We start from the raw sequence: 17,103 nt of genomic DNA on the forward strand, positions 1-17,103 counted from the left end.
TCGAGGGTAGCAAGAATTTTTGTACATATTAATTTGAGGCAACTTAGTTTATTGTATGTATATATTTTAACCAGGTTGCTATGAGTGCAAGTAGTTTAGTTTATAAAAATGATAATTTTAGTGAATAATTTTCAGGTATTATGGATAAGTCTAACGGTAAGATGAATTAATCTCTTATTAAAATTACAAGATGATTAATTTTAAATAAATTTATTATTTTATAATTTACTTTTGTTTTTTTAAAAAATAGTTTACTTATAAACCTATTCATTTTATATAACGTTGACCTTTATTATTATTTTTTAAAAATAAGTTCTTAAATTTAGCATTTTTTTAATATTATGGAATTAATCTAATAAATTCTAAAACTAATGATTATTAGACCAGTTTTGTCACAAATTCGAAAACACCTTCTAACCTAAAAGCAGCCGTCCTCGTCATCCTGTTTGCTCGGCCGAGCTTTCATCCGCCATCGCCGTACCCTCTTTTCTGACGTCTATTTCTTCCTCACTCTCCGGTAGTCCACTCTCTTGTTGCTACTAGGTTTTCTCTCATCGCTTTTCTACTCCTTGGAAGCCAAGGGGTTGAGGGATGGCTATAATACAGTCACTTGGAAGTTTGAGATTTTTTACAGAGTTTGTTCATATTCTTTAACAGCCTCTTCTATCTTATCCCTCCTTTCAACAAAGTAGCGAGTGTCCCTGCTGACACTACAATGGGAAAGGCGATTGATCGTGCCAGCAAGGAGGTATACACTTTTCTTCTTCTTCTTCTTCTGTGTTTACTGGTTATCGTTATTTTTTCTTAAGGCGCAAAATTTTATATCTTGTATATTTAATACAACATTGAAGGAGTACTGAAACTCTTACCATACACGCTGCCAGGTTTTGTTTTTAAAAAATAGTCCTACCTCAATAACAAATGAAGGGTGAGAGGTCGACTTAAAAACAAATTAAAAGTAAAAGCAATTATCATAATCAATGTGATTGTTCTTGATTACACTTTGTTGTAAAATTAATCCAAATCTTTTGCAAATTAACCACATATATAACTGTAGCAAAAGTTAGCAATGCAAGTAAAAGAATAAATATCAGATATCCAAAATTTTTTTGATAAATTTTGGATGATCAAAACTTTTGAAATGTGACAATGAGATACTTTAAGTGCAACTTTTCTTGTTCAGTTTTTCTGTGAAATCCTTAGAATATAACTTTCTACAAGTTTGCTGATGTTTCTATATTAAAGTTTTATATGCATCTTGGTTCCAACTTCCAAGGCTAAACTAATTGTGATTACCACAATATCATCATTAAATGTATTATTCAATTTCAATAACTGAAAATCCACAGTGGTTATTAACACATAAATTTGAAAATAATGCTCCATAGCGATAAGATCTTAAAGATCATGACCTTGCCAACTGTATATCCTATAGACACATTCGATTTTATTATTTGCACACAACATGTTCTCACTATTTCACTTTCTTTCAGCATTTGAATTTATGTTGTTTGTATTAAATTCATTCATTAAATTTAAAATAATTGAAGAACATACATCAATATAATATATATATTTTAAAAATAGAACAAGTTGTTTTGTATCACTACTAAAATGGCTAAAAACTCTAATGAGAACTCTATTGAGTATCTCTTGCTTGCTGCATGGTCAATTTATTTGTGTTTTCTTTATTCATCTGTTCTCATCAATTACAAGCAATTTTCCTTTTCAGCTTCTTTGGAAAATCTCTATTGATCAAGATGCTTGGAAGAAAAAACAACCAAATTAATACAAAAATAAATACAAAAAATTTGGTCATTAGGAACGATCTCTTTAGATGCTATAACTAACATAATTGAAGTCGATAGGCAAAACAATGAACATATACGAAAATGGGAACTTTCTCATAACCATTGCTTGTAAACCATTATACTCCCCATTTATATTGCTAGCACTATCATATTCTTGGCCTTTTAATATATTGCAAACGGAGACTATGACATGAAAATAAATTGCAAATTTTTACTTTCAAAGGGTTAGTCTCTGCTACATGAATAATCATTCTAGAATGAAGCCTTATTTGTAAACAAACTTTAGTACAATAATCATTTACTTTCTTTGTGATATATCCCATGATTCATCTATAATTAGACATGAAGATAAAATATGAAAGGCAAAATGCAATCTTCTTGGTAGGGGAATATTTCAACCTATAGAGAAATAGTTTGTACCATGGAGCAATAAAACTATGTCTATTTTTATCAATATAATCTATAGGCAAAGTTAGTTGATATGGTTCAACCTTTAGATTTGCCGCAGATTTCATCACAACAATTGATAGTAGATCATACTCATATCATTCAACTCTAGGAATCTTTATTGGAAGTTCATTTTGTGATGCATCAACGTTATGTTTTGAAGGTTCAGGGGATGAAGCTTAAGCTTTCTTGTACAATCCTCTTTTCTTGAAAAACAAGAATTGATTATTTTGTTTTCTATAATTAGTGAAATTCAAAAATATCCTAAAATATTTTTAATTTCATGTTTTAATAAAATTTGAAAATTATTATGTAAGCCTCAATCAATTAGACCTAAGCAATAGGCATAAAAAATTTACTGTTAAAAATAGAAGACTCATCAATGTTATTTTTCTTCTCAAATTTAATTATGATTATCTTAGTAGATGCAAGAGTTCAAGTGTAATTAATGCACAAAAATATTTTTAACTTTCTTTTAACCAATTAGAATATTAGGCCTAGGTAGCTTGTTATGGCCAATGACAAGATGCCCTATTTATATCCAAGTTTTAACTGCTTTATTCTATTAGGAGATTGAAATTAGATTTCTACTTTGTATTCATTAAATAACGCTAACATGATATGAGGTTAAATTCTTCACAGGTTTAGGATCCAATAGTATATTTACAGCTGTTGCAAATATAGCTCTTATGATACCAATGTATTGACCGAAAAAATGGTTACCATGATATTGTATCATTTTTTCATAAACCATTTAACATAATAATCCTTTAACCATATCTTACCCCTTTTTCGGAATTATGATCTCTATATGAGATACGTAAGACAGCTTACTAAATTGATTATGATATTTACATATCTTTTGGTTTGACAAATTTAAGATATTATGGAAGTCACAAACAAATGTTGAGGTATTGAAAAAGGAGATATGGCCGAAGTTGGAAATAATTTTAGAATGCAAAAGCATTGTTGCTCATCGGATTTGAAAAACTTGAGAGAGAGCGCACAGTTACTTTCTAGACTTATAGAGAGGGGAGAGCACTTGCTTCAGAATATTTTGAGATGAAATAACTTAGGATCTAAATTGGCAAAATATTTTAATATTGAAGTTGGGCAAGATTGAAAATATTTCGCTGTCCATGCAAACCACCTATAGGATTTGAATAGGTAAACTATTTGATAATTGGAGTTGGGTTGTTGATTGGAAATGATCCTCCATGGAATTGTGTAATTGACAGGTTGCCATATAAAAAATACAGTGTAATTAATTTCCACTTTGCGGTTAATCTCTTTGCGTCCATCGTTGCTAAAAAGTTTTGCAAGTTTTATTTGACTCTAGAAATCTCCAAGGATGTCACCCACTGACTTCAATAAACTTCTTCTCAAAGTTAGTGAAATTTAAAATGATATTTGTTCAAATAACAAAAGTTAGCACTTCCATAGCTGTCAGAGAGGTTAGTAGACCTATACTGTTAATTTCTCAGCAACCAACTTCCAAAAAAGACATCTTCTATTAATCAGGAGGTAGCACAATTAAGAAGGATCTAAATCCTACTGGTATATTTAAGATAGAAAATTATAGAGTTAAGTGGTGGAAAAAAGAAGAATCATTTAGTTAAAAGGACATGCATCTCCTTATCCTTTATATGCTATTAATTTTCGAGTATTTTCCTAATGTGTATTAACATTAACATTCTATGCTAGGATACTATATTCCTCTTTAATGGATGGCATTTATCTCATTAAAGGATAATAGCATATGTGAAAGCTCTTTTGCATTTGGATATGTAATTATGCACGCCAAACATAAGTTTTTTTTTTTTCTCTATCTTATATCAGATTAATCAAACTTACTATTGTAGGTCCTTGCTGAGATGGTAAGACTTACTCAAAGACAAGGACTGAAAGGTGCTGCAGGAGGATGGAAAGACTTCTTACAGTGTCACGATAAGAAAGGTTCTGGCTTAAGTGACCCAATTAGGAGATCAAGAGAACTTTTGGTTGATTTTCTGCAAACATTTACAAAAGAACAACAGAAGGTAATTACTGAAAGAGGCTTTTGATGATATGGTGTGATTGGTATTTAAACTTGTGATCTTGGAGTTAGGTGTTCAATAAACTAATAAGAAGGAATAATGATCATAATGCGATGAAGCAGTTCAAGGGTTTTGTACATCTTGAATCACCTAAGCAAGTATGTAATCGACACTTAATCAGTTTCTTTCCCAAATTTATATGCATTTCCTTTTCTTTATAAGTACTTTCTTTTACTAAGTTTGAAGTATTCTCTGTAAATGATACCAAACAAAAATGAAAAATCCTTTTGGATATGCCTTTTACAGTATTGTTTATGCTTTGGGTTTGGTTATCCCAATGTCAATATCTAATATCAAAATTGTTTGGGAACATAGTTGTTTCTCATTGGAAGTTTGCCACTCTGGTTATAAATGGTTGCCTTTATTTTTTTTATTATGAAACAGTTGGACCTTAGTTGGCCTTTGGAAGGGCCTACATTGGCCAGCCAAAAAAGAGAGGATTTTTAGTTATTTGGATGATATCTTTACATTTTAGACTAACAATTCATACTTTTTGTTTCTGTTGTATCTATGTAGATTGAACCTAGTAAGGTTTAACCTCAATGGATATATAGGAACTGATCATAATGTTCAGAATTCAATTCCTCTAATGCTTCAGTATGTAGTTTCTTCAGTCTTTCTTGTTCTACAACTGTAAAAACACTGTAATCATAATATCTACTCCAAAATTTGCTTCTATTGCCTATTTTCTGATAAGCACGTTCTTTCATTTTTGCTTTGCTAGTTTTTTTTTGTTTTTGTTTTTGTTTATTGGAAAAGTTATTTTCCTTACTTCGGGTGGTAATACCTCTAATCATATTGAACTGCAGAGGTTGGTCCGTTTGACAATGGAACATCCAAAGTACACAAAAGAGTTCTGTTTCCCATTCTATGATGAGGTGTGTTGGCCATTGCCCATTGCAAAGTGCTTTTTTGTTCTTTCTGGAATGAATTTTTTATTTAATATACTGAAGCATTTTTTGCCTATATTGGAAGGTGAAGATTATATTGTTATTTGATGTGGATAGTTTAGCATAAAAGTTAGCTTAAATGATAATTTTTCTCGTTTCAGTGACTTTCAGACACAGTATCTCTAAGCAATAAGCAAAATTTTCTCTGCCCGAGAATTGCCCAAAATTTTATTAGTTGATAATTTATAGCGGATAGCAGTTAGCAATATGTCTCTTTCAGAGATCAAAGAAAAATATCTCTATGCAAATATAATACAAAGTCCAACATCATCCATAGCTTGAACTAACTATTGGAATTATCTACTCCTCACTATATGTATAACGTATTCCCACGAAAGGATTTATCTTAACTGACTCTTGAACTCTTGGAACCAGATGTACCTTGGCATGAAGAACATTTACATATCTTATTGTCTTATTGTTGGACAAGAGTTTTTTTTTCCATTTATGAACTATTTATGAGTAAAAGTGTGATATGCACAATTACATTAGAACAATATGAAAATGTAAACGTTTTCTATCTTGATTTTTAGTTATTTAAGGGTACATGCTATTATATCTGATTAGTCTCGCCTTGTGTCAAACCTTCCATTAACTGTTTTAGGGACCAACACATAATGCATGAAGTGTAAATGTAATTTAGATTGATCATAACTAGTTTTAGTAGAAAATTTTGTGAGGTAATTCATTGGATCTTTACTTTTTCACTGATTTTTATTCTCATACAGATTGATTCTTCTACTGTCATCTTGAAATAAACGTCAATAAATCATTTTGTTTGTTTTATTGTGATATTGCAATCAGAATCAAGATTGAAATTTAGTTCTATATTTCTGCTATTATTTTTCTATGTTTACAATTTTCTCATTATACAAATTCAATGTGATCTATATTACTTTTTTTTACATTACGTTTTAAATTTATCATATATCAGCGATATTATTATTGAGTATTATGATATTTTGGTTATTTATTTGTTGATAATATTCGTTCAGTTTCTTTTAGATGTCGCTTTAGTTTTTTCCCCTATAGAACAATAGGATTTATATTTTTCATTGGTATGATTTTACAGTGGTCATATTCATGTTTGACATTGTCTAGATGTATTATTGATTAAGAACTGCTGATGCTGGTCACCTGACTGAAAGAAGGGATTGCTTTGGCCTCCACAACATGCATAAAACTAAATTTTTCATTAATGCAGGGTGTTTTTTTTAATCAAACACTGTTTAACTTTATTCTGTTTCTCATATGCATTCTTTGCTCAATATATGTTGTATGCTTTTCTTAACTTTTTTGAGTTATAGATGTATGAGTCTAAGTATAATTTTTTTGTTTTTGTTTTTTTTTGGTATGAATGCTTATGTCAAAATTTTGGCTAATTAATTGATTTATGTTTTAGGGATGGGTAACTACTCATCTTGGCGAATTTTTTGAAGCAATGAAATCAGAAACTATGCTTGCGATTGATTGTGAGATGGTTCTTTGTGAGGATGGTACTGAAGCAGTGGTGAAAGTATGTGTAGTGGATCAAGATTTGCAGGTAGAATGATACACAATCTATTGTTTAGAGAATTAAATTATACACAATGCTATTGTCCATAGAATTAAACGGTGAACAATGACAGTTGAATGCTAAAAGCATGCAATCTTGAGGGTGATGCCTTTTCTGTTTACCACTTTAAGCCCATCCAATGCGATGATTAGGCAAGACACACATGCTTAAGAGATATTGATAAAAATTTATTGGATGAAACATCTGTAATCATTTTTCTCATTTTGCATAAGTTGAAAAATTGTGACCCACCCATCTTTCTCTGATTGCCCTAATGAAAGCCATGCATCTTTGTTGAATTTCTGTCCTCTATAGATGCATCAATCTGACTCAAAAAAATTGTACTTTGTTTCTTCATTTGAATGTTTCTTCAGACAGGTCATTAGGAATATAAGTTCGGATAGATTTACTATAAATGTTATGCGACGTGCTACTAAGAAAAACTGTCTTAACATTATGAGATGTGTTTCTATGAGAGAAATGGTAGTGTTAAGAATGCATTACAAAAGAACTTTTGCTGTTCTAACATGAAAGTGTTGATAGGGACTACATAATATCATTTTCTATGCTTGCCTTTGGAAACTAGAAAGTTAACTTATTTGCAGTAGAGATAAGGGATGCTTAAAGCATGGTTTAAGGTTTTGACCCATACCAGAGTTTCTATTTATCATCGGAATGATACGATTTCGGTATTGTATCATGCCGAGCTGATATGATTTCGGTAATCTTTAAATATAAAATATATTAATTAAAATTGAAAATTTTAACCTAAATATTAAAGAATTAAAAATACAAATTAAAAAAATATATATATTTTAAAAAAATGCGGGATTGAGGAGGCTGCCACGGCAACCTCCGAATGGTCGTGAGGGCGCTGCAATCCCACAGAGGTCACGGTGGCCTGTGGTGCTTGTATTGGGTGGCAGACGGAACGGCAAATTTCACATGTTTCCCCAGCATGATACAAAATTTTAAACCATGGCTCAAAGTCGAGGACTTTTAGTTCTCTAGCTTGCGAAACTTTATAGATGATATTAATCTTCATGCTAGGCTTATTTTTTCTCTCCTGGACTTAGATTTCAATTTCTTTGAGCTGTATTCATTCTTTAAAACGTACACAGCTTATTGATATATAATAAACATATATTACACAAGTGCATATCTGGATTTTTAGGCTATATGTTTTCGTACTCTTACATGATGCTTGCATTTAAATGTCTGCCTTCAGGTGAAACTTGATCAACTTGTAAATCCCATGAAGCCTGTTGCTGACTACAGAACCAACATTACTGGGATAGATTCAAAAGATTTAGAAGGAGTAACATGCTCCTTAGCTGATATACAGGTAGTTCATCTTCCACTTATATTTGCAGTATTGCATTTTTTTTCCCATAGTTAATGTTCCTTTATACAGAAATCTTTGAAGAAACTTTTATCACATGGAACAATCCTAGTGGGCCATAGCTTGTATAATGATTTACGAGGTATGCCTTGTTATATTTTCTTACTAGAATGCAATCTATTTTCTAATTTTTATATGCTCAAACAGTAGCCCAACAAAGTTTACACAAGATGTGGTAGACAAGATGCATGACTTCCCATCTTTTACGTTTTACAGCTGTAAAAGTTGATCATCTTAGAGTCATCGACACCGTATGTATCTTCAAGTTTGTGGACTTGCCTAACTTTTCACCTTCCTTAAACACATTGTGCAAGGTATGTGAATAAAAGAATTCCATGCATGTGTTATTTATATTTTTCTACAGACTGCTGAGTTTTTGTTACACTAGTATAGAATAATTCTAGAGTTGCCAATCTCTTGTTCCAGATAAGTCTACTTATGAAATGACCATGTTGTTTTTATTCTACTTTTTAGATATTATGATCTCCTTCATGTCTTGCCCTCTGTTTCGTATCACATAGGCCTGTTTTATCCCATAATGGCTTTGCAGATTTGTTGACTGTTTTTTATTTTTGAATTCTGATATATCCACTCTTTATTATTAATTTCTAGTAGCTCACTTTGTATTTTTGGCAACTGTTTTCATCTCCCTTTTCTGGCTTAGTTCTTGAATTATTTGATTGTTTAATAAGACAACAATGGAGTAATATAGAGAAAAAAGATTTGCATATGACTTTTATTTATGTATGAAAATTTATAATATAGTCCCTAGATAGTTATTCATGTGAATTTTGGAGAACAAAGAATAAAGATTATGTTGAAATGAGAATGCTTGTGTATTCAGGCTTTGATCGCGAGATGGAAGAGAAGAGGTAGAGATGTTGAGATGGTACGTGGCGAGGGTATGAGCCACATAGGGAGAGAATGGAAGACTCTGTAAGTTTTTCGTTGACCTAGTTAAGAAGATCAAACTGTCCTTTAAACTTTGTTAAACCCTAATTTACTTGTAATATGTCTAAATTGAGCCCAGTTTGGACTAACATCGGTATAATTTCTGCATCTACGAGTTGGAGTCAACCAAATTATAGTTAGACAATACTAGAACCCTAAAGGCCATGAGTTGGTTCAGACCATCTTAGTTGGCCATTAAAAAATTTAAATAATTTAAGACGCGACAACTAGATAAGACAAAATTTGATATCAACAACATTCGGTTAATAGTTATCCAAGAGTAATTTGGTGTAGCTTTAATAGATTATAGATCATAAGACAAAAATATATGAGATGATGTCGATGACACTTAGTATCTTGGGCTGCTCCTTCATTATTCCCAACCTCCTGCTCTGTGATTGCTAGCTCCTCTTGGGTTGAGGTCTAAGTAATTACCATTAGCAACAACTGCTACAAGCAACAACAAGACAACACTAAGACAGCTTGGAATTGCTTGAAGTAGACTGCTGACTGTTTTGTTGTGATGTTATTGTTATAAGAGTTAAATTGATTGGAGTGGAAGGTGTAAGTGATAGACAGTGTAAGTTCTCAATTTGGAAAAAAGAAAACAGTTAATTTAATTGATTTGGAAATTATTAGTGATAGACTCTTGTGTAGAGCTCAATGAGGGATAAGATTTATGTAGATGATCTTGATCCTAAATAGTTGGAACATACACGGCTTGTTGCTGATGACAATGACAACTATGATTTTAGAGACAGATTGGCATATGAGTAGAATTTAAGGTGTGTATTTTATGAGAAGCATCTTTGCTTGTATTTGCTTATTTGTTGGCATAGTTTGGCAATAAAATTTCTCTCTATTCAATTTCCCAAAGAAATCACATTAGTGGTTATAAATATAATTATTAGAAATATCTAGTGTAATTAACAATAAAGTCATTCATACTAAATTGGTTGACAAGTTGTTATTGCCAGTTTCACTTATTGATGGCTTTTTGAATTATTTAATGACTTCGAGATGTGAATTCTACTTATCGATGGTGTTATGATAACTAAGTTAAATTCTTTTCTGGTGTTATCTAATGAATGGATCTCAGCTTCTTTTTTGCTAGTTTGGCCATGAAATGATCAAACTCGCTGAAGCTTATTCAGATTCAATAAAAATTGAAGTGGTTGATCCTAGTTCTTCTCTTTGACATTGATTTATTGAGGTATATGGCCTAGGTCAGATTTATGATTTCGTAATTTACAAATAAAATGATACTATGAACAACCAAGTAGACTTCATCTTGAGAATGTAGCATTAGTAATGCATCAAGAAACCTAAGGAACAAACTTTAAATACCATATAGAAATTTGTAAAAGTAATCCATTTGTCTTCTGATATTGGAGTGTTTTCAAGAATTATTAAATTGCCTGATCGTGCTATCATGCTATTGCTCCTTGCCATGGTTCCATTCTCCACTTCCACCAATTTGATGTGTAGGTTGCTTGTGGCATGAGAGGGTGCTATTTGGTGTGCGGTTATATATGCCGAGATTCGCTAGTGGGTATGTGTGCACTATATGTTCTCTGTGTTCCTTGTTTTCTCCACAGTGAGCACATGGAACCAGAATTTTCATCTCGCTTACATAGGTTGGCTTTCCTTGGTAGTTTTAGTCACAAGAGCTAGTTGAAGATTCTGTAGTAAAATTGTAGCTTGCATCCCCAAGGCCTATATTTCTTTTGACATTGATGTTATTGAAACTAGTTCAATTGATATTGGTAGCTAAACTCAGCTAACCAATCCGATTTAAAAAATTAAATGCTTCGAGTAGCATATGACCGCCATTTATACTATCTTACAACATGAACTGAGGGAAACTAAGGTACTCGTCATTTCTTATGTTGGACAGTGATTCATATCAGTAGAAAGGTATTGGTTCTCTGTTAATATTTTGTTAATATAGATTTCAGTTATGTTGCATTGAAATTTCCAGGTTCTTAGTTTCTCAAGTTGTATTAGTTGCAAGAGCTTCAGTTTCAATATAATAATCAGTTAATTCTCCCATTTGTGGAGCTTACCTAAATCTAAAATCATGTCAAATCAATTTATCATGAACTAATTTGACCTGTATTATATATTAAGAGATATATTAGCATGATCTTTTTTTTTTTTTTTTTTTGATTGTAAATCTGATATTGACTTAAAGTGGAATCAATGAGCAAAATTTTGGCTATGTATTGACTGACTAATTTTCCTTTTTTCGAATTGCATTAAAAAATCCTACTTCCTTTTAGCTCACCTGAAGTTCTTATGAGTTGAGGATTGCTATTTGCATTTTAATTGCTTTCTTTTATTCTCTATGTAATGTAATGTTAGCAACACAGGATTCTTCAGTTATTCAACTTCATGATCTGCAGGTAGTGTTGGGTTTTCCAGTTCGTAATGATGGAGAACCACATAATTGTCTTAATGATGCACAAGCTGCTATGAAGCTAGTACTCGCTAAGCTAGAACATGGATATGAGGATCTCATTGTTACCACAGATGTGGAAGTAAGTTGGGGCTAATTCATAGCTGACTTTTAACTGAACAACCATAGTTGTTTTTTTTTGTTATCTAAGTTGGGACTAACACATTGCTAATTTTTAATTGAATAAATGACCATGGTTGTTTTTTTAAAATCTTCTATGTACCTATATTCACAAATTTAGCTGTTTTTTTATGTTAATATCTCTAGATGCCACGTTGTGACTCGGCAAAACTACTGCTGCACAATATTCCAGTTGAAATACCTGCTCAAGAGTTACACTTGCTGTTTCCTGGAGAAGATGATGTCACAATTGAGGTTTCTATCTGCTCATATTTAATACTCGCATAAAATGTTAGAATGTTATTGATAGTAGATATTTCCCCTTTACAGTCTGCTACAAAGCAGCGAGTTGAAAGTTACACGACATGTGCTGTCTTCAGAAGTCCTGCACAGGCAGATAAAGCATTTGACAAAGTTAATGGCAATTTAACAAAGGTTTGCTTTTCAAGGTTAATTTTTTGTTCCTGCCAAAGATAACTAATGTAATGATGACATCAGCTATTTACATTATAAGGAGTAAAGGGTCTACCAAGCCAAAATAACTAGTCCATTTAGGAGGGGGGCATTAATAAAGAACCTTTTTTAAAAACTAAACATCATCGATCCTTCTCTTATCAATGTGATACTAAGTTGGACACCTTGCCAGCATGTTCCTTGGAGCTCGTAAGTTCTCCATATCCTAAAGCCTCCAATGTTCACATGCTCATCAGTGTTAACTGCCTAACCCTTCGGGCACTTGGGCTTATCGTCCAAAGCCCAATCATTATGCTTTAAGCTTATTGCCAACAACCAGATGCCCTGCCATCCAACAAGCCCTTTGAGGTCATTAGTGATGAGCAAAGAATTGTTCTTACAGGAGGGCCATCAATCCAGAATAAGAAGATATGTGTGCTTGTTGGATGAACCATCACATCATGATTGTTCACACCATTATTGGCTTACACCAGCATAAAAAGTGTTACGACTAAATTAATTAAGAGATTGATTTGGATATGTAGCCGTGACCTCTCTTTAAGTTCATTTCCATCACATAGTTAAATTAGAGGGACTATTCATTGAAGATAAAAAGTTGTATTATGTTGAACTTACAACAACAACCAAGCCTTATTCCACTAGGTGGGGTCGGTTATATGAATCTTTTTACGCCTCTATCTTCTACTGTATCATCATCTATACTTAAATAAATTTTATCTTATTTTATTGTTAACCAAGTTTTTTTTGGTCTTCCTCGTTCGATATGCGTGTTTGACATAGTTTTACATCACCTAACTGGAGCATTTATTGGTCGTCTAGATACATGCTCGTATCATCTTAAACGTGTCTCTCAGAGTTTTCTCTCAATAGATGCAACTTCGACTTTCTCATTTCGTATTCTATTCATCCCCGTATGCCTACACATTTATCTTAACATCCTCATCTTTGCAACTCTCATCTTTTGCTCATATGCTCGAGTTATAGTCTAACATTCAACTCCATATAACATGGCAGGTCTAACTGCGATTTTTTAGAATTTTCCTTTAAATTTTAGAGGTACTTTACGATCACATAAAACATTTGACGCTCTTCTCCATTTCAACCATCCTGCTTGTATTCTATATAAGATATTTCTCTCAATCCCGCTATCGTTTTACAAAAAATAATCTTAAATATTTAAAACTCTTGGTTTCAGGCAACTTGTCATCTCCTATCTTAACAATTGTCTCATTACGTCTAATATTATTACACTTAAATTTTATATATTTTGTCTTTATTCTACTAAGCCTAAAATCTTTCCCTTCTAGTGTTTTCCGCTAAGATTCTAGTTTAGGATTTATTCCTTCACGTGTCTCATCTACTAAAACAATATCATCTGCAAACAACATGCATCATGGTACTGTGTTTTGAATGTGTGCAATAAGTTCGTCCATAATTAGTGTAAAAAGATAAGGACTTAGAGCTGATCCTTGATGTAACCCTATCTTTATTGGAAATTCTTCAGTTACTCCGCCTGAAGTCTTTACTCTGGTCGTTACATTCTCGTACATATCCTTAATTAGTTCAATATATGTTACGCTAACACCTCTCATTTCTAGAATTTTTCATATAATTTCTCTTGGGACTATCATAAGTTTTTTTTAAGTCAATGAATACCATGTGTAGATCTTGTTTTTGCTCTTGATATTTTTTAATTAATTGTTTAAGAAGATGCATAGCTTCTATTGTCGACCTTTTAGGTATGAATCCAAATTGATTTTCGATCATCGAGATCTCCTTAATCTCTTTTGTATTACTTTTTCCCAAAGTTTCATGGCATGATTTATTAGTTTAATATCCTTATAGTTTGCACAATTCTGTACGTCTCCCTTATTCTTATATAAGGAAACTAGAGTACTTATCCTCTATTGATCAAATATTTTTTTTGTTTTCAATATCATGTTAAATAATTTTATAAGTCATTCAATATCTTGTTTTCCTAGGCACTTCCATACATCTGTCGCAATATCATCTAGTCAAACGATTTTTTCATTGTGCATCCTATTTAAAACTTGTTCTACTTCTGAAGTTTGAATTCTACGATAAAAATTTAAATTTTTATGCTTATTTGACCTACTTAAATTGCCTAAGTTCAGTTGGTCACCTAAACCTTCATTAAAAAGTTGATGAAAATATCACTTCCATCGCTCTTTTATTTCTCCATCATTTACTAGTAACCTATTACATTCATCTTTAATAAATTTTATTTGGATAAGGTCTCTTGTCTTCATTTCTCTCACTCTGGTTATTCTATAAATGCCTCATTCCCCTTCTTTTGTATCCAATTTTTGATATAATCATTCAAAAATTTCATTCTTTGCTTCATTCACTATTTTCTTAACTTCTTTCTTGACTATTGTATATGTTTATAAGTTTTCTTCGTTCTTACAAATATACAATTCCTTATAGGTTATTCGTTTTTCTTTAACTTTCTCTTGTACTTTCTCATTCCACCACCAAGATTCCTTATTTAGTGATGCATGTCCCTTTGATCCACCGAGTACACTCTTAGCTACTATTTTTAACTTTGATAACATCTTATCTCATGTCGTATTATAGTCACTATATATTTTACCTAATGCTTGTACTCCTACCTTCTCCTTAAATATATTTTGCTTCCAGTCCTTTAACTTCCACCATTTAATTTTAGGAGTCGTATATATTTTCTTTCTATTGATATTATGTTTGAGGCGTATATCCAACTCTATTAATTTATGTTGGGTAGTTAAACTTTCTCTAGAGATGACCTTGCAATCTTTATAAATATTTTTATCCTTCTTTCTAATTCTAAGAAAGTCAATTTGTGATTTATTATTCTTATTTTTGAACGTGATTAAGTACGTGATTAAGTGTCTTCTCTTTTCTTTAAAAATGTATTAGCTAATGTAAGGTCATATGCTTTCACAAAATCTAATATAGTTTTCCCTTTCTCATTTCTCGTTCCAAACTCATAACCCCCATGTGTTCTCTCATATTCCTCATTTTTCACTCTGGCATGTCCATTTAGATCACCTCCTATTAAAATTATTTCATTTGACGGAATGTTTTGTAATATTTCATTTAAGTCGTCCCAAAACCTTGATTTAGTAGCTTATCCTACTCGCGGTGGATATACACTTTTATAGTTTCTTTTATCACTATTATCTTAAGGATTATAATTCTATCTCCTTTTCTAACTACTCTCATTCTTTAATGAACTATCTACAACAATATCCACTCCATGTCTTACTTTACTCTTTCTTGTGTATCATAATTTAAAACTAGAGTTCTTTATCATTTTTGCTTTCTTCCCTATCTATTTTGTCTCTTGTACACATAAAATACTAATTCTTCTCCTAATCATTGTATCTACTACCTCCATTGATTTACAATGAGGGTTCCTATGTTCCATGTTCCAAATCTTAGATTATTAATTTTCCTATCATATTTGTTCTTATTTAACCTATGGTGTGAAAACTCTTGCCTATTTAACACTACACCCATGTTCTCTCGGAGATGTAGCGGTCCTTGTCGAGATATTACAATCGGACCCTCTTAGCAACGAATAGTTTAATAGATCCATTCATTGAATATTTACCATAGTTTTAATGTTGGCTGACAACCTAACGCAACCCTCCTTTATTCGTTGAACTTACCCATTTCAAAATTATTCTTCTCCATCCATGCATGCATAGGTAGAAATTATTTAATGTCTGAAGATAAATGTTAAATTGCTTTGATATATGTAATTTATGCAATGATTAGTGGAAATTACTTTGTATACTATTGCTATCAAGCTCTTTCCTTTTAGTGATGGTGTTGTGTTATGATGGAAATTATGACTGGAGTTGTTCTTTTTCTCTTATTGTAAAAGTAGTTTTATGCCATATGAGCGAGAAGTTAGGGTTTCCCAATGTTCAACTTTAATTCTCTCTTTCTTTGATCAGGATTCAGCTGGCCGCCTCCAGAAATCTGTCTCTTTGAAACTTGGCAGCAAGAAAACGACCCAGTTATATGTCCGCAAGATGACTAACGACCCAGATGTGTCAAAGATGTTGCGAGATGAGAATGCTGAGCCCTTGCAGCAACAAGCAATAGATGGCAATGGCTCAAAACGGCTAAAAACGTGTTCGTATCCTTGTGACCATGTTAAAGAGATTGAGAAATTGAGAGAGGATCTGCGTCGTAGGGAAGAGGAAATATTTAATTTGCAAAAGGCTCTCGCCCAAGTGAAAAGCATTTGTGATAGGGAACTCCCATGCTGAACAAAACGTGTATAATTAATCTTCTTTCTTCTTATTATTACTTTTCATTATTGAACATTTGAACTCCATCTCATCATATGCCCCGCCAAAGATGACAAGATCACAGGATGGATTTTCCACTGTGAGATGATGTGAATGTTCTATCAAGTCTTAAGTTTGTATACTTTTGCTGGGTGGCTACTGGAGCTAGCAGGACTGCGGCAGGTAAAAGGAGGTTATATATGTTTGGATTAAGAAGATAATCTAAAGACCACTGGCACCTGTTGCTGCAGTGGGGACAAACCTATCAGAAAATTTTGAAACTCTGTTCTGTCTTTTAATTTTGTTAGTCTTAATTGTATTGTTACGTTTGTATTGTATGTTGAAACTCCTTATGTTTGCTATTTCTTGATGGATTGATTACTGATTGATATGTTTGTTTGAGTGATGATGCTATTTTCTCCTCGTTGGTTGTATCCATGCATTACCATTGATTCATCAAGCTGCCAAGTTTAGGTTTGAATTTATTAAATGGAGCTCTCATTTTGAGCAAAATTAAGTGCTAAGCTGCTAACTT

The 17,103-nt window shown here is 32.2% G+C and overlaps 1 protein-coding gene across 2 annotated transcripts; it reads left to right on the top strand.

Moving 5' to 3' along the window:
• The first annotated feature begins 376 nt into the window (after positions 1-376).
• Positions 377-16,991, top strand: LOC121986458 (small RNA degrading nuclease 1-like). 2 transcript variants are annotated; one of them, XM_042540430.1, is made up of 13 exons: positions 377-517; positions 658-748; positions 4,121-4,297; positions 4,366-4,452; positions 5,164-5,232; positions 6,707-6,847; positions 8,088-8,204; positions 8,274-8,343; positions 8,478-8,575; positions 11,618-11,752; positions 11,938-12,045; positions 12,121-12,225; positions 16,230-16,991. In XM_042540430.1, the coding sequence occupies exons 2-13, from the start codon at positions 716-718 to the stop codon at positions 16,545-16,547; spliced, it is 1,458 nt and encodes a 485-aa protein (XP_042396364.1). In that variant the 5' UTR covers positions 377-517; positions 658-715; the 3' UTR covers positions 16,548-16,991. The 2 variants fall into 2 exon arrangements, with proteins under 2 accessions (XP_042396364.1, XP_042396371.1); XM_042540437.1 differs by lacking the exons at positions 377-517; positions 4,366-4,452 and having other exon boundaries at positions 524-748.
• Positions 16,992-17,103: the final 112 nt, after the last annotated feature.

Source organism: Zingiber officinale, chromosome 1B (assembly GCF_018446385.1).
Source record: "Zingiber officinale cultivar Zhangliang chromosome 1B, Zo_v1.1, whole genome shotgun sequence".
NCBI lineage: Eukaryota > Viridiplantae > Streptophyta > Magnoliopsida > Zingiberales > Zingiberaceae > Zingiber > Zingiber officinale.

Bases quoted from the DNA above. Each gene is read 5' to 3' on its own strand.
- LOC121986458 (XM_042540430.1), top strand. From the start codon at position 716: ATGGGAAAGGCGATTGATCGTGCCAGCAAGGAG. The intron at 4,453-5,163 runs GTATGTAATCGA...ATTGAACTGCAG, and splicing joins ATCTTGAATCACCTAAGCAA to AGGTTGGTCCGTTTGACAAT. The intron at 8,205-8,273 runs GTAGTTCATCTT...TCCTTTATACAG, and splicing joins GCTCCTTAGCTGATATACAG to AAATCTTTGAAGAAACTTTT.